Below are 23,335 nucleotides of genomic sequence, written 5' to 3'. Positions count from 1 at the left end.
ACCTTGTACCTTGACTTTGACAAAATGCTAGGACAGTGTTGCAGTCTCTGCTGTAATTCTGGGTTGTGAAGCTGTTCCACAGCTCTGACATTTGCAGAGCTCTGAACACTGCAGCGAACAATGAATTCTGTTTGCTTCTCTGTGCTGTGTTTCAGCGATGTGTAAAATCAGGTTAGCATGATTTGAGAAGATAATAGAACAGGAGTCCTAGGTGAAAGAATGCTCAAAGATCAGATGTTTTAGGCGCTGATGTGGTGGGTATTTTACAAAGGCATGGAATGTTCACACCTGTAAGCAGTGAGTGGCCTTAGAGAGGTGCACTAAAGCAAATTTTATGATTGTATTAAGAAAATATTGAAAAATAAATGTAATAGTGTCACACCTTAACCACTGTCAGCAATACCAAGCATTAAAAACGTCTGTGAGCATTAAGAGGTTGATGTTGTTTTGATTAATAGTCAGCACAATGTATGGTAAAGTGTGATAAAGACATTAATATGGTGGATTTAAAGGAAATCATTAAATCATTGCCTCTGTCTCTTTGGCTTGGCAAGAGCAAATTCATGATGGATTTTTGTGGTTTTTTTTTTTTGTGGATTTTTTTGGAGGTGTTTTTTTGGAGGGGGGAGTTGGTTTTGGTTTTTTTAGGAGCCAGTAGTTAAGTATTTCTAAAGACAGCAAAGATTGCTAGAAAATGCATTAACTATAACTGTGCTCAGATTTCTGCTGTGCTTTTTCCTAAGAATCAGGATCTGTTTCTAAAGCCTTGCCAGCTGCATACTGAGAACAGAGGTGTTACAAAGAAAACATAACCCTTCACTGGACTCACTGCACAAAGCAGTACTTGGCTTCTCTACCAGCCAGGGTTTCCCCTGACAGCTTTTCTTTTCCTATCAGGGAAAACATTTTGGTTCTGCATACCGGGTTTTTGCAGTTGCAGTTAGCATATTTCCTGGAATATATACATTTGAAATGTAAGGTCTGTCCTCAGTGTGCACTAAAGCCTTTAAGAAATGCATGTCTGTGGATTTACACTGCATTGAAGAATGAAGTCTGTAGGAGTGTTATATATGGGTATGAAATGTTCTGGAAACCTTTCAGGCACTATTTCCTTTCCATCTCCCCCTTCTAATCTCTCACAACTAATATTAACTATAAATATTACCTATTCAGTAATATTTGTGATAAAATTCTAACAGACATGAGAAGATGTGTAACTTGTAAATAAGGCATAAATTATATTGTTATTATTTAGTTTATCAGACTTAATAGCTTAAATAGTGATGGTGGAAAGTTCTGTAGTGTGTGGTCACTGATGATATCACTGTTAAAGAGAACCTCTGTAAACAGAAGGCAATTTGGAACTAATAACCACTGTGTTGGAGTTTCTTTTCTTGTGCTCTTCAGTTATGTCTTATTTGTCTTGGATTTTCTTTAACTCAGTGACAGTATTGTGCCCACTGGCTGCAGATTTGTGTTAAAAGCCTCTTAAGTATAGATGTGTTAATGTGTTTGTGTTTGCAATATTGGAGAATAGTTTTATTTTTGGAAGTTAATTTTATCTACAGAAATGACTTTATAGGGAGACCTGTATCCTTACATATAATGTGACATCTCTGCTATTGCACAGCATTGCACTGCTTGTCAAATAGGGGGTACCTGCTCTGCCCAAACAAAGTTGTTTTCATTCTGCAGGGAAGCAGCAGGCCTGTCAGCCCACTGGTATAGGAAGATATGGAATTTCAAAATTGCAAATAACTACTGAAATCTGTAAAAAATTAATGATAGTGGGAATGAGATTAGAAAATGCTTCAAATGTTTTTTTGGTGCCTTGAAAATACTAAAAAATCTAAGTATTATGAGTTATTCTGTGCTTGATGGAACTTCATGCAAGTCTCCAGCATAAAAAAAAACTATCTATCTATACTGTCTATCAGTGATGTGCCATTAAATTTCTGGGGAAAAGTTTGATATGCTTTTTATTTGTATGTAGAGATGTTATAAAAATATGCAAGTCAGAACAATGATCGTAGTATTTTATAAGCACTAGAAAAATACATTGATATTTTATTAAAACACTTTTTTCTTCCTGTTTTAGTTACCTACCATGGTTTGAGGTATACTACAAGCTCCTAAATACCCTGGCAGATTATTTGGCTAAAGAACAGGTAATTTTACATATTCTAGTTCTTTGTGTAAAATATTTTCCTTGAAATATTAGTCACCATTTCAAATACTGTAAAGGGTTTCTATACAATGTAAAAGTTAAAGGTTTTAGTAGGATTTAGAAGCAAGTTTTAGTCCTCTTACTAAAATTCAATTAATTTGAACATAAAACTTCCACAGTCACTTGAATCCCACATTATTCTAAAAAAGCTGCTGAAAATATACCTTTATAATGTGTCAGTCTCAGCATAAACAGGTCCTGTGTGAAGTGTGAGCAGTGTCACATCACTGGAGAGCTGCATGACGTACTGATTGTAAACTGTAGCTCTCTGGAACTATCTGATTATCAGCTGCAAACACTTTTGTTCAGAACTGTATAAAATATGATATACTGTTTCACCCTTCAGATAAACTAAAAACTACCTCTCGTAATTCTGACATCTCAAGTAGCAAGACAAAATTACTTGCAGCATTTGGTGAAGAATCATGATAGTTTAGTTTGCATATTCATAAGCAATTAGGTGTATTCCAATGCTACACAGCAAAGGACCTACTGGCATCTGTCTTTACTGACAGCATTTAAGCTATACCTTTCTGCTTTATATTAGTGTATTAGATTTCAATTTTAAAAAAAGCATCAATATTTAGCCATATGCTGTAGACTGGAAAAGCTGACATTTCAAAAAGATATGAAGTACAGAATAAGCAATAATTATGCATTATAGTAAATGGACTATAAAGAATGCTGATATTGTATGTAAAAAGATAAATAGGAAAGTTTGGTATTAGCTGTGTGATTCAATGAAGTGGAATATATGTAAGTCTTACAAATGCTCTAATTAGACCTTGGTTTTGGTCCCTATTTCACTATAGTAGAAAAAACTGTTATTACGGTTGTGTTTGAGAGAAGGGGGATAGGGGTCTTGATCACCAGTGCTGGCACTGCAGTTATTACTTCAGGCAGTTGAGGTAGCAGGGTTTGTTGTTTTGTGTGCTGAGGCAACTGCTTTGGTGGGTCAGAGAGTTGTAGCAGTGCATGGAAGCAGTTTGTTCCACTGCCTGGAGCTGTACCTGTTGCTGAGGAGGCTGTGCGAGGATGCTGCTCCCTCCTGGCCCAGGCACTGTTCATCAAGAGCTAGACCCAGGGCCTTGCTCACTGGTATGAGGTCCAGTAGCAGCCTCTTCTAACAGGGAGAGGCAGAATCTTCCTGTAAACTCAAAATAATATGTTTAAAAGCTGGCCCTGGCTTGTCTCTGATACTTTTGTTTTTACTTTGAAAAAGTAAATTCTTTTACATTAAGAACTTAATTTCAATGAGCAAAACCCCTAAACTGAATGAAAACCTCAAACCAAGAAAAGCTCCAATCACTTTTCTTTCCCAAGTAAATGTCCCTTCTAGAGACCAAAGTGACAGATACCAGTTAAACCAGGTAGCTGCAAGTACATTTTAGTAAACCTTATTAACTGTTTTATGTGTTTTGATGAGGCATATTTAGTAAAATTTTAAAGAAACTTTTATCATGGCTAAAAGTTTTAGGAAGATGATGTCCAGGATATACAGACCAGCTTGACATGGTATCCCAGTTTTCAGTTGAAAATGATGTAAGTCCTTCAAGGAGTTGAGTGGGGAAACATGTAAAAGATTGGCTTTAACTTGCAGATACAATCATTTGATGAGATCCAAACCTGCCCTGAATTTTATACATAATATTTAAACACTTCACTATGTATTACAATTCTTTTGGTTATTAAATATTTTTGTCTCTTTGTCAATATGTAGTTTGATGTGTAGCAAATAGTATTTAGTTTTTATATGATAATTAATTAACTTTAAAATGTATGCCCTATAGGAAAATGACTCAAATGATTTGTTGAAATCATTGTATAGCCATCCTGTGCCAAAGGCGAATGCTTTAGTCAGTTTAAGTGTGGTAAGTATTTTTTCTGTTTTATTCCTACTGACTATGAAATAGTAGGTAAAGTTGAAAGAAAAAGAAACCTCAGCCCTTTGAAAGAGTAAATTTGTGTTGCTTCCCATCATTAATTGGCCTGGACAACCTCTTTTTTTCCCCTCTGTAGGGAAGGGTAGAGTCTGTCTCTGTCTCATGTTGTTTTCTAAAAGTCGTAGTCATAGAGAGGAAGAAATTTGAATTTTGCTCTGTGGATGAGAAAGTAAACTGCAGTGGGATCTGACAGTGCTAGAACTACTTTTTTGTGTTTCCAGCTGTTTCATGTAGACAATTTTGGTTTCTCCTGCTGTGCATCAGGAGACACTAACTCAGTTTTATTGCCTCTTATGTCTGAGTAGGTACAGTTTCAGGATTGGTCAAAAGTTTGTGAAAGCTGGCTGCTTTCCCATCTTTCTTCCTCTTTTTCCTAGTTTTGCTTAATCATACAAAAATGCTGTAGGAAGAGCAGTAGAAGTACACTCTGTTATGTGGAACTTGAAGCACATCTCGGTGAAATAACATGTCCAGGCCTCCTTTGCTTTTGTACTCCAATTTTCTGTGCTGTGGGATGGGATGGTGGTAGTGGGGCAGGATGGTGTTGCTGCAAGAAACATCAAAAGTGGATATGTCCTTGGTAGGGTTCCTGAAGTTTTAGCCAGAATTAGCTTGTGAGTACATGTTTAAACACATTTGTAGAGCTTGTGTGAAATATAAAGCCAGCACAGAACCTCTGCTGTCTCCGAGCCATTTGCATGATCAGAGCATCTGTGCAGTTACTGCACTTGCCACAGTGTGCAAGTAGCTGGGTCTTGGTTGAGACATCACACGTTGCAGGACACAGGAGGTAGTGATTTTATAAAGGTTTCGCTTCCACACATACTGAAATATTGTTAGATTATTTATCTTGACCAGATTTGTGTGATTTTTTGTGACTTTTAGCTCATGTATCTTAGAAATAAGCCCTGTACTTCAGTTGAAGTAAGCACAGATTCTAGAAGAGCATCTGGCCCTATTATGAGGGCAGGAAAAATGGAGTCTACCACTTCTGTTCCAGCAGTTACTGATCCCTGCTGCTTAACATAATGCTGCTTTTATTTTATTTTAATTTTTCATATTTTGGATTCCTTGTTTTTTCTTTGGGCTATAGAGACCTAATATTTTCCCACCTTGTACAGTGCTAGCTGTCTGTATTTGAAAGTCCTTCCAGTCTTGTGTGTTGTTTTTCACCAAAACAATGAACTGGATTTGAGGCTGCAGTTGGAATTGTTTCTGTTGATAAGTTGTTTTTTTTTTTTTTCTGTTGACAGTGTAATGTTTCAGTTCCTAGCACCTTTACCAAAAATACTTCTGTATCTCAAATAATATTTTGCTATTGTTAATTGTAGTATTAGAACCAGTTAAAATTTGGCAACTCTAAAATGCTTTATAAAATGTCCTTCAAAACTCCTTGTGACCCTTTCAGAGGGACATAAAAAGTTTTAAATAGATTTTCCTTTGTATTTCTCACAAAGTTCATCTTGTCCATAACTTGCTCACCTCAGAATAAATGTTGTGAGGAATGTGGACATGGCTGTCTTGGTGAATACAGCTGGCTACACTGAAACGACAGATTGCTTGCTATAAAGTCGATACTTGTTGGTTTTCTTTCAATGTTGTCTGACTTTGGAATTGTTTTTTCTCAATTATGCCTTGTTCCCAGTTATATCAAAGAGTTTTGTAATCTTTCTTGCTGAACAATGGCTATTGAAATGCAAACCTCTTGCCAAATGCTTGGCTGCTGGGACAGTGGAGCAAATATTGTGGGCTCAGATAGGGCAAAGCAGGGAGGAATGGCTCAGTTGGAATCCCAGTGCTTGTTGGATCTAAAGGCACCTCTGTTTTTGTAATGCTGCAGGGAGCAGGGAAATATTTATTGCCACTTGCAGTTCTAGTCTTTTGTATTGATGTTTCTTTCTTGGTCCTCAGATATGGTAAAAAAAGCTAGACTGGAGCCATCAGTAGTCATAGATTTAAAAAGAAATTAGAGTCTAAAAAATAATAGTAGAAATGACATCTTGAGGTGGCTTTTCCTTGTGCCAGGATCAGTCTGGTTCAGATTTTATTCACTCAGTTGTGCTGCAGGGTAAAAGCTCATGGATACTGCAGCAGGGTTTGGCTGGCAGACCACAGTGGTCCTTAGGATTGTGTGTGCATAACCGTGCATAAATTACATCCAATATCTGGATATGTGGTGTTTCCCAGCAATCTTTGGTCAAAATGCCCTTGTCCAGTTAGGGACCAAGTTGTACTCTCTGTTGGTCCCAGTAACAAATACTCTGCAGCTGAAATTTATGATGTGGTCATTTCTTCTATGAAGCTTAAAAATAATTTAGATCACTTTTTTTTGTTTGTTTTAGTTTTTTAAAAAATGCTGTCATTATTGGGAAGGCTAGCTAAGTCTGAATTCAAACGGGGGAGGAATAAAAGGGATAAAACTTACTTTCAGCCAATATTTTAAACATGAATTATTACAAGCAGTAGAGGCAGCTTTGGCCTTTCTTGTTGGAAAACTCAAAAGTCAACTATTCAATCTTTTTCTCATCTTGCATAAGAACCAAGAGATGATTTTTGCAAGTGAGCAAGTTTTGAAAAAACAGCCTTGTCTTATATCGGTGAGTTTAAAAGGCACTGACTATCTAAAACCTATAATAATTAAAGAAATAATCACTTGCTCTAGGACATCTCTGTTGATTTAAGGCTTATTTATACCTGTCCTTTGGGGAATTCTGCTGCTGTCTTTGGCCTAAATGACCCATCTAATATTAACATACCTTTTCTGTTTAAATCCAGCTTCAGAGCTATGTGTTGTGTGCATCATAATCCTTTGGTAAAAACTGCTACAAAAATCAAACCCTTGATCTGATGAGAAAAACTTGCATTTTCCAGTGCCCTTTTAAATGAAAACTTTATACAGGACAACTACTATTAATTTAGTATCTCTTCCAAGGTCATTTATCTTCCAAGGGAGTTCACAAAGATGTGCAAGGACTCCATACCAAAGTATTTTTGCTGCTTAATGACTCTTAATGACTGCAGTAATAGCTTTTGCTTCTCATAGATCTGGCTTCCTTTTCTGTTTAATGAGTGAAATATTATTACTTTGTTAATTAGAAATAATTACTTCTCTAAGTTAATAACTTCATTACTGAGAAATCTTTTGATAAATATTCTGTGACCTTATTACATATAGGGAATAATTTTCTGTTCTCAATATACTTCTGAAGAATGCAGGCATTCTATCTGAATTTAATCTGAATATTTTCCTCTTCTTGAGCAGAGAAAAAAAAAGATTTTTTTTTTCCTGTGTTGATGGGAAACAATACCTGTGATATTTATTGTGCAAGTGGTATGATGTTTATGGGATGCCTTTTTTAAGCCAATATTTTCCTTAAATTTTAACTATTGCCAAATGACCTAATTTGTGGGGAAAATTTTCTATTAAATGCATCAAGCTGGTTTAATAAGTCTCCTACACAGCCTTAATAGTATTAATTTTTTTTTTCTTGAATGCAAGACACATTTAAGTCTTATAGTCTTAGTTTTGGTATATCTTTTTCAGGTTTGACTTGAGAATTATGAAAGCTCTGTCTTTGTGTTGCTAATTACAATTGTAAAAATATACAGTAAAAACAAAAAGTCTGAAAAACCAACAAAATTCTGTAAAAAACCAAAAGCTAAAAATCAGTAATTGTCTTATTTACATAACATGCGGTCATTTTTTTTCTCCTTCAAAATTTAGACAAACATGCAAAAATGCCTTAAAATTACTGAGCTAAATCCATGTCTGATAACTAATAGGAGCATTGGATTAATGAGAGTTAATTTACATTACATCTGGTTTTAGTTTAGCCCATTTTATATTTACATCCTAGATGGCCTCAAACTAAGATGCATAAAATTGTTAATGTATTTCATAAATGATTGCAAGATCTCAGGCTTCGGATCTTGCATTTCTGTTACCACATTTTTTGGTTCAAAGATGTTTGGAAAGAGAATTTATATCAAGTAATAATATTTCTATTCTAAATATTTTTCTCATGTGAATGGTTTTTCTTTTCCATTCTAAATTTACATTTTATCCTTTAGCATTTTATTGTTGCAGTTTTTAATTCACTGCTTAATTTAATCAATGCTTCTCTCAGGCTCATGACAACATTTAAAGCTGGCTTAAATTCAGTGTTATTTCAAAACTACAGCCCAGCATTTTGTTCCCTTGGTTTTGTGCTGTGCAGAACCAGAGCTTGTCATTTCATGTCGTGATCTGCTTAATTCTTTGTCTAGCAGCAGTAAGAATGTTATTAGAAAAATGGCTATTTGCTTAAACACAGATGGGGTTGGAAATCCTAAAAGCTGGGTTCTTATGAAAAGATTTTTTTTCTTGTGTGCATAAATTATCAATTATTTTTTCCCATTCATTAGCACTCGTATTTCATTACTCCTGATATAACTGGATTGCCAACTATCCCTGAAAGTGTAAGTATTCCATTTCTTATTTAACCTCATTTTGGGCTAGGCTGAACTTTTGCTTTTATCAAGAGGAGATTTTTTTTTTCTAAGACTGTTTTTAGAAATGATTGATGTCTGCTATTGCAACCTTTAGTTGGTAATTACTGTTGCATTCATTAACCCATTTTAAAGCATTAACAGGGCATTTCTGACCACTGCTGTATCCACCCTTTGCTTGTAGTTACTTGGCTTCTTTGCATTTACTAGGATTACATAAATAAAATATATTTTACTTCAGCACCTTGTGTTTTATTTGAATACTTGCCCTTTAAACACTGCATTGCTCAGCTGCTAATTCACCCATCAAGATATGCAGTCATTTTTTTGTGCAAGAAGGCATTGTTTCAGGCTTTTTGAAAACATGCAGTACCTGCCTACACTTGAATGCTCACCAAACACCAAGAACAGAGGGTTTGGGCCTTTTTTTTTTTTTTTTTTTTTTTTTTTGGTTGTAGTTATTTTTATTTACTTTATGAAGACTTGCATTCTGTAGATGCTAAATCCTGGCTGGTGCTGTGGGTAAATTGCAAATGGGAAATCTCAGCTCACGTTCTCCATGATGTGTTTGGCTAGATAGCATCTCATAAAAGAGCTTTGAAGTGTCCTTTTTTCCTTCTCCAGCCTCTACATCTGGAGTTGTGCATGGCTGTATAGGTGTGTTTTTACAGTTTCAGCCAGTGACTTCCTTCTGGAAGTTAAGCTGTGGGGGTTCCCAAAATCATGCCGTGCCCCGGAGCTGGTTTCTGGTGGATGATGGTGTTGGGGCAGCAGGGAGCTGCTCCTGGCCCCTCTCAGCATGGTGGGATGCAGGATGGGATGTGCCAGGGAAGGACCCAGAGCTGGGAAACGCCAGAGGAGAGGAGCGGGAGGGTGTTGGTAGCAGAGAGGAGGCCTGAGGGTACATCTGTGATGGTGGGAAGGACTCTGAGGAGGTGACATGGTCCATGTTGCAGCTCAAGAAACCAGGGGAAGTTGCTGGATGGAGGGATAAAAGAGAGGACACCTGTTGCTAGGGCTCACTGGGCAGGACAGGGCTTAGTTTTTAAATGTGTATTTTCATTTGTTTTACCTTATGTTTTGAATGCCTATATTTTTAAGGAATCCCTTAACTTATGACTTGGTGTTCTAATATCATAGAGCTTTGGAGGCTAGAAGTTGTGTTATGGGCTTAAATTGAAGAAAATACAGGAAAGCATCTGGCTGGGCATGTGGCTGATGAGGGATCTTGCAATGATACCAATGTAGATTTATTTTTCTGGTTTGAGAAAGGTAAAATAATTTTAAGGTGCCTTTCTATAATTATTTTTTGCTCCACTAATAAAAGTCTCATCCTTCAGTATGAATCACAATAGTAAGGTACTAATGGAGAGTTAGAAAATGCAAGGAGTGAAGAGATGAGGTAATTACAGTAAATGAGCAATAAAATGAATTTTTTTCCTTTTGTTGTAAGGTTCACATATTTCAGGGGCAGTAACTTTTCAACTATAACAAAGAAATAACTGTGACTATCTCCCAAAGATAAATTGGTCTATAAAAGATTGTGAACTGTTTTTAACACAGCTTTTTCAACACAGAATCAGCACACCATTATCAACTGCAGTGTTAGAGGGTGTCCATGGTAAATTGGACTGAGGTTCTCATCGTGCACCAGCCTCTGACAACCCCTTAAAAGTAACACTTGAAAGACCAGATGTTTTTTCCTAAAACTGAGTGTTTGTAGCCCTAAATCTCTGGGTTTTATCTATTCCAAAATTCTATGCAGTGTGGACCAAGAAAAACTCTAATACTCCATGTCTTGAAATTAATAATGGGTTTATGAATTGGAATGAAACTGGATTGACCACTGGATCTTTCCTTGTCTTTTCAATTTTATTTTTTCTTTAATGTTGCAATATATCCAAAAAGGGAGTCACCCCACTCTGAAGCTCTTCCCACTTGCCCTGGCTGTTTTTACAGGGCTGGGTGACCTTCCTGCTGTGTGTTGGCCACATCCAGAATAGAATGTTAGTGTACAATTCCACTGATGTCTGTCCTTCTGCTGGGGCCTATCCTTGATAGACTTCCTACATGAGCATTCAGTAACAGTGTTGACCTGAGAAGAGATGAATAGCAGTTCTGGTTGCAGATATGATAATCAATGTGTGAAATTCAATATTTTGCATATTGAGGGCTGTATTAGTATATTTTCATACATGTTCTCCCATGTTTACAGAAATTTGCTGTTTCCCAGGCAATTTTGCTGGTAGCTATTTTAGCTTATTCAGAACTTGTGTGTCTCTGGTGCTGTGCCCTGCAGAAATAATTGTTACATTCAGCTGGAACTCAGAGATCCCCCCACACTTTTTCACTTTTTCCCCCACTATTCTGATGTCTGAACTATTAATGGAAAGTGTTGGTGACTTTGCTTCGAATTAAACCCCACAGTGGGATTCTTACCAGGGGTGAAAAGGGTGCTGCAGGAAGATCCCAGTACCTTCCACCAGTTCTGCAGGATGTTTGATGTCCTGACACACACAGCTCAAGCAAAAGCTTGGTATTGTTCAACAAGCTGTTTTGCTGTACTTGAAATGGAATAAAATGTGTTGACTTTGGGAGACCCTGGTAAAGGAGCACTTTTATTACTGTAGCTGTGACAGAGCAGTTATCACCGTGGTGGAAGATCTCTTCCTGGGTTTGAAGTAATGGTCACCTTAAAAGCATATTGATATAATACCCAATCTCATTTTTTTTTGAATTTGAAAATTTGAAAGGGTAAATCTAAGTCACAAGCATAATGAAAATGAAATGAGCAAAATATTAATAACTTACGCCACAGTTAACTTTTCATTTGCTTTAAAACCCAATTAATTATTTTTAAAGTGCACAAATTTTGGTGCAAAGGGATTTCTTTAATAGTTGGGGTTTGTTTTTTCCCCCCACCTAGTAATTAGACAAAAATGTTAACAAGTAATATGTATCAAATATTCCACTTAGCTACTACTGTTGCTATATTGTTCACTTTTTTTTCATTCAAACAGAGAAACCTCACTGAATATTTTGTTGCTGTGGATGTGAACAACATGCTGCAACTTTATGCCAGTATGTTGCATGAGAGACGAATCATTATTACCTCCAGCAAACTAAGCACTGTAAGTACTTCACACATCTCCTTTTAAGTAGGATATATTGAACGTTTCACAAAATGACCTGCAGACCTCTGTGGTTTTAGATATGTTCCATGTGTACTTATAAGACAATATCTACATACTCTTCTAATATATGGTTTTAGTCTGGCTCTTGAAGTACAAAAGTCTGATTTATGTAAGACCTACTCAGATACATTAAGTCAGGTTAATTATTTTTCTTATCAGGAGATGAGAGTTCTTTAACTCTCCTGAGTTCGTTTCTGTGCCTTCTAACCTAAAAAGAATTCTTAAGAGCTATTATAAAATCTTTATTATTCACTTGTGGCTTACTCCATTGGAGCTACTTGAAAGAAATCAAGGGTCCCTAATAATAGCTGCTATCCTAACCTGGTAATAGGTAGATTCATCTTTGTTAGAGTGGTTTGGGAGTGCACACTGTAATATCTCTGATTTGGAGCAGCTCTTCAGACTGTCAATAATGTACAGCTCAAAATAGCAGTTCTTTAATTAAAGGTTTTGAGCTACTGCCCACATTGAAATGTTTCTTTTCCCTCCTTATGCCTGCTTAGGCTGCTTAATAAAAGAATGTTGCATTTTGTTTGGAAAGTATACCTAAATACTCAGATGCCATTTTATTTTACTCTTCACAGAATCTTACAGATTTTTAAAATCCCCTGTATTTTGAAAATATTCCCAAGTCAGTTTTTCATCAATACACAGCACTCACTTTATAACCAAATTTTAATCACAGAGTATAATTCTTACACTTTAGGCAGAATCTTTAGCCTATTAAGCACAGTTACCTAATTTTTTTGAAGAATGCTGCATAGAAAATATTGTTTAATATGCTCTCTGTGGTTGAAAATCAATTCTGTATTTCTGAGCACTGCTAATTGCACTACCAAATAAATGAACACATGGGTACAAGGTTGGATATAATACTAAAAAAATACTGTTTTCAAAGACTTGCAGGAGTGAGAATTCTTTGATTATAAATAATGGATAAAAATCCTTTCCGTTATTTTGAGTCAAAAGTAAATTGAAGATAGAGAAGGTTCAGAATTGCTGTGAAAGGCTGACAGGTTTTACAGTTCTCGGTGCAGTAGCAATTATTTAATTGCCTTATTATTATTTTAAACAGCATGGTGTTGGGTCCCTGGATCTGTGACCAGCACTGCAGTTAGGGCAGTGCACAAAGGCAGCACTTGCCCAGTGCTCTGCAGGGTGTGGAGCTAAGTCAGTCCTGAGAACTGGAGTGAAGCAAACATGGGGTTGTATAAGCAGAGGCCACGTGAACAACTAAAAACCAGCAAAATAAATACTAAATTAATTTAGACAATCTCCACTTTACTAGTCTGTGATAGACTTTTTAACACCAAAGATGTTACTTTTTTTTAGGAAATCTCTGTATTTTATTACAGGGTTTTTTTTTTCCTTCTCTCCATGCTGCCCTCCCCTTCCTGAAATGGATAGGGAAAGAATTGTGCATCACAACATAGTAATAAGACCTGAATGGGCATATGGATTTTGAAGGGAAAGCCCTGTCAAAGAACCTGTCTTAGCAGAAGCTCACATGATGTAGCAAAACTGTGGAATCCGAATTTTTTTTTTCACTTTGCTAGTCTGAAACACAGATTGCTGTATTTAAAGGGGAAAAAAAGGGGGGGGGGGGAAAGAAGAAATACACCATTAAAAAACCTCAGCTCCAGTGATGCCCCAGTCAGCCCTGTTTTACTGCTCCAGTAGAGAGGAGACAGGAATCCTGATAGCAGCTCTGAGCCCGTGGAAAATTCATTCTGCAGGTGAGCACATGTCCATCTGCTTGACACGATTTAGAATTGTACTCTCAGCCTACATTTGGATCTGCTTAGGACTTGTTTTTGTTAGGCTGAACATCTCAGCTGGTCTCTATTGCTGTGATGTGACAAGAGAAGAGGACGTACCAGAGTTACTGTGCTAAATGATCAGATTTCTCTTTGGAAGTCATTACACAACAGCAGATAGACTATTCTGGTGGTGAGAAACTTCCACTTATTTACCTTTGGCTGTTGATTCCTAACCTTTTAATGAATTAAAAGCCGTCTTGTTAGTGTCTTCACTTGAAAATAATTTATGTAACTTTCCAGACATTTGTAGTGGTGTTTGGATGTCCTGGAGAGTGTCCCCAAGCTCTGAATGCAAATAGTAGCTTGCAGGTCAAATCCAAAACGAGAGAGCACATCAGCTTCACTTTTTTTCTGGTTGCTTTTTCAGTCTACTAGCATTATTTAAATCATAGCTGAACAGAGTTACTGCCACATCATGTTGGATCCGCTTTTGATACAGGATTGGTTAATTTTCACTTGCACTAGTGAGTTCTGATAAAACAAAAAAGTATACCTGGCTTCTCAAGAGCTTCAGTTCACAGAAGTGCTGCCTGCTCATCTCTTTCGTAAGCAGAACAGGGGTGATGCATGGCTTGCTTCTTTACAGAGCAATATAGTTTAAAAAGTTAATGAAACACTTTCCAGTATTGCCTGTAAGAATTTAATTGAAATGCCAAGAATGATTGAATGTGTTTTTGGCAAAAGATATTTCTTCTTTAACATGAGGATTGCTTGATCTAGTACAGTCAGCAAATGGAGTGTATTTGGACATCAACCTTTGCAAGCTTTGTGCTCTTTTGCTGTTGCATACAAAACACAGCAGACTGGTACTTTCTGTTGCAAAGTTCCTGTTTTGATATTCCTAAATTACAGCTTGATACTAGAAAAGATTATTTGTTCAAAAAAAGTGCAGTCACACAACTTTCTGTTAAGGGAGTTGTGTCTTATCTTTGGGGTTAACTGAATATCAAGTGTTTATGTCAGTTCATGGAGACTGGGTTGTGATGTCACCTTCAAGTTATCAGCTCTGTTTCGGTTCACTATCTCAGGGCAGTGACTGATAACAAAAGGCATAATTCAAGGCCTTGCTCACTTTCTCCTCACCCTTCTTGTGGGGGCCAGGAATGGAAAACTGCACTTACTTATGTTCAGGAATTCTTTGTCCACCATTTCTGCCCTATTGATTTCATACTGCCATTATCTTCAAGTAAAGGATCAGTCCTACTATGGAAATAAAAGGGACAAAACGTGATGCTATATTTAAAAGGGTTTACTGTAGAGGGAAAAACAGAAGAAAATAAGGTTGCCTATTTTAAATTGCTGAGTAGAGTTTTTGAATTAAAAGAAACCCTAAAAGCAGAAAAAAAGGACTATCTTTAGGGTGTTTCAGCTTATATTTTTTTCAGCCATGCAGGCTTTGTTTTCTGTACATCTTCAGAATATTGCAGTTGTGTTTTCTTTGCATCTCCCTTTAAATTGATTTTCTGTGGGTTTATCCCCTTTAAAAATTTCTTTGGTGTAGGTATTTGTCTGCTAGTCTTTCCAATTACTACCAAGATACAAGTAGAAACTTTCCACCACTCCATTCTGTTGTGGCTTCTGGGTCATTATTTGCCCTAACTGTTGATTCTTTTATTAGCTAGACTTTCCAACCACTTTAATAATGTGATTATCACCAACCTCACAGCTTGCTTCAGGCTTAGTGTTAGAACGAGATGGATTCAGCTAGCCTGAGGATTATGCTCTGTAAAATCTGTTTGTAGCAAAAATTACCATTTCTGGCTTTTGAAGAGTAAACTATGAAAGAGTAACAAATGATGTGGCTTTGGATTAAGCAAAAGGATGAATGAAACAAAGGGATTGATCTACTCACAGAGGTGGCTGTTAGTTATTTCACTTTAGCAGCAAAAGGAAGACCTTTCCTAAATGTCAGGCTGTATGTTCTTTCACAGCACTGTGTCCTCACACGTCACTGCATTTACATATATTCTTATTAGTTACATGGAGCTGTATGAGTTTCAGTACAAATAATTTTTTAATTCAGTCTTTCTATAAATTATTAAAGTGCTGGGATTGGCTTTTCCAGGAAGGCTGAGCTACAGCATTGATTTTATGCATGCTGGAGGCAGGCCCTAGATGTTTTGGCCCCAAGTGCACCTGCTGTGGTAGTCTACCAGAACATCATACCACACTCTCATGTATTCAAAGCAAAGGAATAAATCATGATTTTACAACAGTGCATCAGTTGACTTATTGCTGTTTTGTGACCAGAGGTAGGAAGGATTGCTGTTTAAAGCCATGTCATCGGTTCTCAAGTCACTCAAGCATGAAAGCTTGTCATATGCCTCTGTAATTGTACCTCTGCAGTCTCTCCCTAACTAGTCAGCTGGGGCTGCGCGCTCCGTCTCCAGCACCCGGCTGGCCAGTGTCTGACAGGAGCTTTCTCATCAGCCTGTCAGGAATATGCTAACTAGATTGGATCTTCTGCGGCCAGCACTGGCAGGTGGAAGGATGCTACACTTTAAAGCAAATCTCTAAATGTTATCTCTGCTTTGACCAGTATTTGTTTTGGGAAATACAAGCCTGACGTGTCTCGGAGCACGGTGCTTACAAGTTCTGCTTGGCGCTGGCTCTGGGTTTCTTTGGTAGCCCTAAAAAAACAGACATAAATATCAACAGAAGGTACAGATTTATTTGTTTGGTGGTGAAGGAGCGCTGAATATAAATTTACACACATAAATTTGTGGAATCACTTTTACTGTTGCTTCCCTGGGAAGAGAGCTTTCTACAGTTGCCCCAGATGCCCTCAGTGAATTGGACTGTTGGTTTTATTCTCTTTTCTCATTAGTCTTGTTCAGCTCTTGTCACACTGTCCATAGTTGCTCAGGAAATAGTATTGCAGATTTAAAATTTAATTCATATCTCAAATTCATGTGACCTGGAAGTGTTCAAGGGCTAAATTTAGTTCTTAAAAGTCAAGAAATGGTTGGGAATTTATCATTAACTTGCAAGGCAGAATGGATATTCTGCTGATACTCACTGTGCTCCCAGAAGCATAATTAGAATTAATTCTGGAATATAACCTCAGATGGGCCATTTGGTCTGGAAGTAAATGATAAATGGCATTTAATATTTTTTTTATAGTTCATGTGTAGGCAGTCTAAGATAACTGGGCGGGGGGGTAAACTGTTGTAGGTGCAGTTAAGTTCCCACTGGGACACCTGTAAGGAGCACATTTCCAGCAATGAGGCTACAGGATGTCCTTATGGAATAAAGTGGGGTTAAAATACACAGACGATCTGGAAAGCTGTCTTAGTCTTGAAGTTTAGAATAGCTTTCTCAATGCCACAGGATAATATTAGGAGAAATTATTGCTTAAAGAATTTGTGAAAAGAAAATGAAATATGTGGTTAAAAAAATCTTTTAATGCAGGAGGGAAAAAACTAGGAAATAGTTGGAAATTGCTATTACCTGCCATCTATGTAAAACATGAAGAACTCCATTACTGTGTTATAAAAAAAAAATTAAAATCCCAAACCTCAAAAATCCACACTGTAAAAAGAAAAGGCAAGTAGGCAGACAGATCTACAAATTAGCTCCAGAATTTAATTTTTCCCTTACTAACACTTGCAGGAAAAAGAAAGCTCCAAGACTGAGTTGATCGGGGCAAAGTTGTTTCTTTTTCGTATGACTTCTGGCAATTCAGTAGCAGCTGAGGGAACTAAATGCTGTGTTAAGCCAGTGTGGGCACTGCTGTGGGATGCTGAGAGAAGCCTTTAGGAACTGAGTCCTTTGTGGATGGGCTGAAGGGGAACCGAAAGGGAAAGAGTCCTTATTCTGGTGAGCAGAACTGTCTCACCCCCTACAAAAAGTACCACTGAAGTCATTTGGTGGTCGTGTGAAGCAAAAGCAGTGAGGAGGAGTTGCTGAAGGGTGAATAAGTGTAATCCAGCCCTTGTTCTGGTGTGCTGGTATGGCAAGATTTCCCCTTTTCATACTTGCCACTGCTTTATCACTCTTTTTTTCCTCATTTCACCAATGATAAGATGAGCTATAGCATCATTGGTGGTTCTCTTCTACTCTTGCTACAGGAAGTTTTCTTAAGTAAGCCTCTCACAAGGAAGTTTGTCCCTGCTGCTTCTTAATTAGTGTATGGCAGAAGAACATGCCATGGAGTTCCTTTAGAGGAGAAAGTGTTAATAAAAGTGATTTTCCTGGAAGCTCTCCTTTCAGAGGTGAGAAACATTTGCAGAACCCTCTCATTTTATGGGATGGTAGCTCTTCCTCCATGGAGATGGGTCATAAAATAAAGGAAGAAGGAAAGGAGGTATCAAGGAGATGGTCAGGAAAAGGGACTCAAAGATGTATATATTTTTGGTGTTCTGTGGTTTTGTGAGTGAGGAGCAGATAAAGAAGTTAGGCAATAAATGAATGTCAAAATGAGAATAAACAAATCAAGAAAATACAAAGTAGGAGATGTACAAAGTAAGAGATGAAATGAAGAAATGGAAGGAAACTGCAGTTTTTGAGCAGAGGATATAAAGAAGCATGTGGCAAGCACATAGTTAGTTTATTGTAGGATAAATGAGTATCATAAGAGACATGCTATTTACCCAGTCTCTAGCGTGTTAGGAATAAAACCTGATGATTAACTTCCAAGAGTTTAATTTTCAACCTATGAAAAATACAAAAAACCTTTGTGGTATGAAAATAGCGAGCAACTGAATGAAGTTACATGTTTTTTTCTCTGCACCCACACCTACTTTGTTATATAGATACCCCTGATTATCTATATGAGTGCCTGTGGGTCCCTGATGTAGGCACAGTATGTCAGTGGTATTCCTTGTTGAGCACTCACCTGTCTACTACCACTTCAATTCTATTTTATGCTCAGCTTCCGTTATTGGGCAGCATGTCACTCCTGGAGCCATGGGCAAGGAACAAGCCGTGTCTGCAGACTTCTCTTTTCTCTTCCAAGCTAATGCACAAGAATGATGCCATAATGCTGCTTTGTGAATCAAGAACTGCAAGAAAAGAATGAAATTGATTGTATATGAAGTGCTGTCAAAATCATGAGTAACACTCATTTCTTCCCTTTCCTTCCCCCAGAAAGAATGATAAAAGGAAGTGAATATTCCTAAAAAAAACCCAACAGCAATTCCTGGAGAAAATAAGTTTTTTATATAAGTGTTTTCTTTTATATCTTTAATTTTTAGAAGAGAAAAAGTTGAAATTTTCATCTCTGAACTGGAAATATATTTCCCTTTCTCTTTCCCTTCTATGAGAGAGGAGATGGGTTTTCATCTTACAAACAGGAGGAAAATGCATTATGGCTCATTTAAGGTCCTCCCTCTTTTTCTTCCTAAAGATTATGGGGATGGCAGATGGAAAATTATTAGCCAGAAGCTAAATTAAAGAATTGCATGGAAGTGGCTTTGTATATCATGGCTTGGACAATATATTCTGTTTTCTTTTGTTGCTATATTTTTTTCCTCGCTGATTTCTCAGCAGTGCTGGCAGAATGAGCTAAGTTTATAATTTAGTCTGACTCTTTAATCTTTAGAGCTGGGAATAGATTTATGGTCTCTTGTAAATTGGCAAAAGCAAGAGCTCCCTTCCCACTTTTACACCCCAGCAGTCTTCCCCTGCCCTGCCCCCCCACTCAAGAAGTGGATGGAAAGGAAGGTCTCCACAAATGTTAAGCATCTGTTACGAGTTTGGGGCCTGATCTCATTCTCATTCAAACAGGATATAGATGTGTTTGCCCCTCTAAGATAAAGTTGGTTTAATTTACGAGTTGTAATGATGTAGGGGAGAGGCTTCCTTTCACCTGTGCAACTGTTCCCCTTTCAGGAAGCAGACAGTGTTTCTCAGTAATTCTTGTGAGCTGGGACTGTTGGGGAAGGAGCCACAAGGGTTGGTCCAGGCTGATGGTGACTGCTGTAATTGTGGTAAAACAGTGACCCATCCCCTAGAGTTTGTTGCTATAGGTATTAATGAGTAGATGAGATAACAAAACTAAACAGAATCTTGGGCATCTTTCAACATATGTGTGGTCAAGGCAGTGGGAGGGAAGCAGTTCTTTGGCCCATTGGGACTGTGAGGGAGGAGGGAGAGAGCACACCAGTACCCATTTCTGGACATGGTGTTGACAGAGATTGACAGTGTTTGACGATTTTTCAGGAAATGCTTTTATCACAGTAGTTCTTTAGTTGCTTACAGTAGATTTTGAAAGGTTCTATAGAATCACAGGTTAATTTTACTTTAGCATTTGTTTAACTTCTGTTGCTGTTTTTGGCTTTCTGACAAGATTCTGCTAATCAGTTTCTGTCTTGTTTGTGCATTGCAATGTGTGCAAATCTTGCAACCTATGCTCTTACTCTCTTTTTACCTTTGATTACGGAAAAGCTTTGAAGAAAGTAATTTGTATCGATAGAAGGAAACTGCCAGGTACCTTTTGTGCAGGATACAGGTATTTTTATGTTGCTCATTGAAATTATGTGAATAATAGGTAACAAATAAGCATTATCTGTGAGTCTGCAGAAAATGTTTTGGCTGAAGTAGTGTGGCTCCAGACATGTAGCAGTGTTTTAGCAAGATCTGAAATGAGGAAAAGGAAAAAAAAATCAACAGAAAAAGGGACAAGTCCCTTTGAAATACAGAGCAGAAATATTCATTGGTAGAAGTGAGCAGATACACACATCAGAATTACTGCATCCACATGAGGGAGGGGAGGAGCTGCACTCTTTGTGTTCCAGGAGCAGGTAACCCTGCTTTTGGTCTTGAACTAAAACTTCTCCCGGCTGTTCATGTTCATTACTGCACAGATTTTGAACAACAGCCTTCCCAACTGTCAACTTATTGCCATAAGGTAGAAAGTAACTCCTCATTCTCTAGAATTTGGGCATTGTTTCAGTCTTAATGAGATTTGGTATTAATCAATTTTCTGTCGCCCAGTAATGAATTTTGCTAACAAACTCTGTAATGTGGTCTCCCATTATTTGGAAAGACTGTATTTTCAGTAGCTCCTAGTTTGAGATTTTCTTTTTTTTTTTGCAGGGAAAAAGATAAAAATTATTTTACCAGAATCATTGGAGTACTCTGGAGAAAACACCAGTTACTTTCCTTGCAGTATATGAAAGCTCACATGTTGATTCTGGCTGCAGCATCTTATCTGGAGAGATCAGAAACAGACTGAAACTTTCAGTTGGACTCAGTACTATTAATAAGCCTATTACTGATGGAATAAGACATAAAGCTTCTTATGCCCAGTGCAGCTGTTAGTGATTTCAAATTAGATGTGTTTATTTGTTAAAGGGTTGAACGTTAAAATTTTGCTTTTAAGTAATTCAAATAATTTGACTCATGCTGTCCATGTAATTAAACCACATTATTTAAACAAATTTTAAAAAGATAATTAGATTTATTTTTTAAAAGAAAAGTTGTTTAACTAAAAGACATTCTTTGAAATGGAGAAAAACAGTCTAAATATCAAAATTGATGGAAGCAAAAGTATTGGAAGTTCCGTTGAGTGTTGGGAAGTGAGTTTCAGCTGACAAAAACTTTACTTAAAAACTGTCTGCCCATTTTTTAATGGATAGAAACACAGCTCTAGTAGATCTTTTGTAATGAAATTAACTACATGAGGATGTCTCGACATAATTTTTTGCCTCAAACCAGGTTATAAATTACGAGATTTGCAGAAACTAGGGCTCTGTAGCACTCATCTGCTATAATTTAAGATTTTTCATCAAACTGCAGAGTTGTGCAATGATATATCTGTGTGCATACATAAACATACAGCAGATTTTATTTGACAGAGGCTTTTGCCTTTAATATAAAACCTACCTCTAAAAGGAATCACAGTTCACAGTTGGTGTTTATATCCAGTTGTCAGGGAAAAGTAGGTAGGGTTGGACACAGTCTTGAGGACAACTTCAGGATGGTTTGGGAGAATGTCTACTGAAGACAAATTCAAGATAATTTAGGAGAATGTGTACCTGTTTTATGATCTGTGATGTATTTTTTCAAGGTAGTTCTTGATAATTCCTTTTGGAATAAATAGCAGTCAATTGACAGACTCCAGAGAGATGTCTTTGTGCCTAAATAGTGTAAGGACTGTTTTCAGCAGAAAATATTCCCATGTGGTCAAGCAACAGACTTTCATTTCTTTTCCTGGGAGCTTGTGCTGGGTGCCCTATTTGAGGATGTCCCCTGCAGCCTTTGGCAGGTGCCTGCCAGGCTCTGCTCCCGTGCACAGACGCTGCTGGACATGCCCAAATCCTGTGTCACCTTTGTGGAGTTCTGATTAAATGGTCGAGTTCTCCTCGGTACCCGGCTTTTCAGAACTGCCTGGTTCTGAAAACCAGAATCAGGTTTCTGGTGCAGCATTGTTCAGGCTTCACAGCAGTTCCCATTCTGTTCCGTGGAGTGGATGTGTCAGTTAAAGGGGAAGGTTATTTTAAGTAACTAATGCATTTGAGAAATGCAGTCACCATTGAAAGAGCAAAAAAAGCAAAAAAGAGATTTTTTACACCAAGTGTGCAAATTTTAATATGAAATCCATAATTATTTTATCAGTATTTGCTTAAAGGCAGAGTTGGTAGAATAATAAAATATGGCACAGTTTGAAGAGCAGCACAATCCCATAGCTGCTTGTGTTACAGGCTGTAAACAGGAATCTATAAAACATATTCATGGCATATTAAAATGTTTGGAAACGTACTGCAGCAGCATAGAGGGAAACGTTTAAATAAGATCTTACAGTAAGATGTTATTAAATAGAAAAGCAAGGAACAGTACAAAAAAAGCTTGATGTGTAAGTAATCAAATCTTTGTCTTTCCTGCTAGAAATAATAAAATTTAGTAGATTAAAAAATTATAAATGGTAAATAGATGCTAGTGGGAGTGCCACACTAAAATACAGATTATGAAATGAGTAATAAAACTTCAGACATTTTTAAGGAATTGCATACTTCCTTTGTTAAAATGAGAATTAAAATATAACAGACATGCATAAGATAGAGAAATTGCTTCATGCAAATAGTATAGTCATCTTAATTCATAATTTAAGAATGCCTATTAAGAGGAGGAGGAGGCGGCTGTAGACATCAGGGGATATCCGTATAACTGTATGCTCAGCTTTATTTCAGCCTCTGATTGAAATACATGAAATGCTGATTTTTCTATAGGTTGTTGTGGTTTGAAATTTATATACTGTGTACAAAAGTATGTGGACATAATAATTAATAATGCCATATCCTTTCTGAGTGAAAGAGCAGAAAACACGATGCTAAGCTGGACTGTGCTGTCAGTAGTGTTAGTTCAACTACACAGAGAGATAATGGAAATAAACCTCATAAAATCCCATTGTGTAGAAGAGGGAGAAGGTACTCATTTAATTCTTCCCCCAAATCAATTCATAGCAACAACCTAATAATTATTAAAATATCCATTATGATAAGTCCAAAATGAGCATAATTGCTGAAGTGTGGTGTAAAGCTAAGAAAGGAGATGTTAATCTGCAAGGAAGAGTTTAAATAGGGAATTATGATATCCTTGGCTTTCTGCTGTGTAGCTGTCAGGCTTGGGCAGCTCGCTGGTCAATAGTGACATTCTGTGTGTCAGTGAGCAGAGTCTCCTGATACCTTAACCTGCAGTTCACACATTACTGAAGCTCCAACT

At 37.2% G+C, this 23,335-nt stretch overlaps 1 protein-coding gene across 7 annotated transcripts in view; it reads left to right on the top strand.

The window, feature by feature from the left end:
- The window catches only part of DENND1B (DENN domain containing 1B), a 152,893-nt gene that overhangs the window by 71,436 nt on the left and 58,122 nt on the right, over positions 1-23,335 (top strand). For 4 of the 7 annotated variants that reach the window (XM_068199607.1, XM_068199608.1, XM_068199612.1 and 1 more), the window contains 5 exons: positions 2,099-2,168; positions 4,018-4,098; positions 6,708-6,767; positions 8,575-8,628; positions 11,679-11,789. In XM_068199607.1, the coding sequence (XP_068055708.1) occupies positions 2,099-2,168; positions 4,018-4,098; positions 6,708-6,767; positions 8,575-8,628; positions 11,679-11,789 (376 nt within the window). The remainder of the gene's footprint in view (positions 1-2,098; positions 2,169-4,017; positions 4,099-6,707; positions 6,768-8,574; positions 8,629-11,678; positions 11,790-23,335) is intronic. The other 3 variants (XM_068199610.1, XM_068199609.1, XM_068199611.1) reach the window with 2 other exon arrangements.

The sequence above is a fragment of the Anomalospiza imberbis genome, chromosome 9, assembly GCF_031753505.1.
Source record: "Anomalospiza imberbis isolate Cuckoo-Finch-1a 21T00152 chromosome 9, ASM3175350v1, whole genome shotgun sequence".
In the NCBI taxonomy this organism is placed as follows: Eukaryota; Metazoa; Chordata; class Aves; order Passeriformes; family Viduidae; genus Anomalospiza; species Anomalospiza imberbis.
Note: the sequence above shows the minus strand (reverse complement) of the source record. Positions and strands in the feature narration are given on the sequence as shown.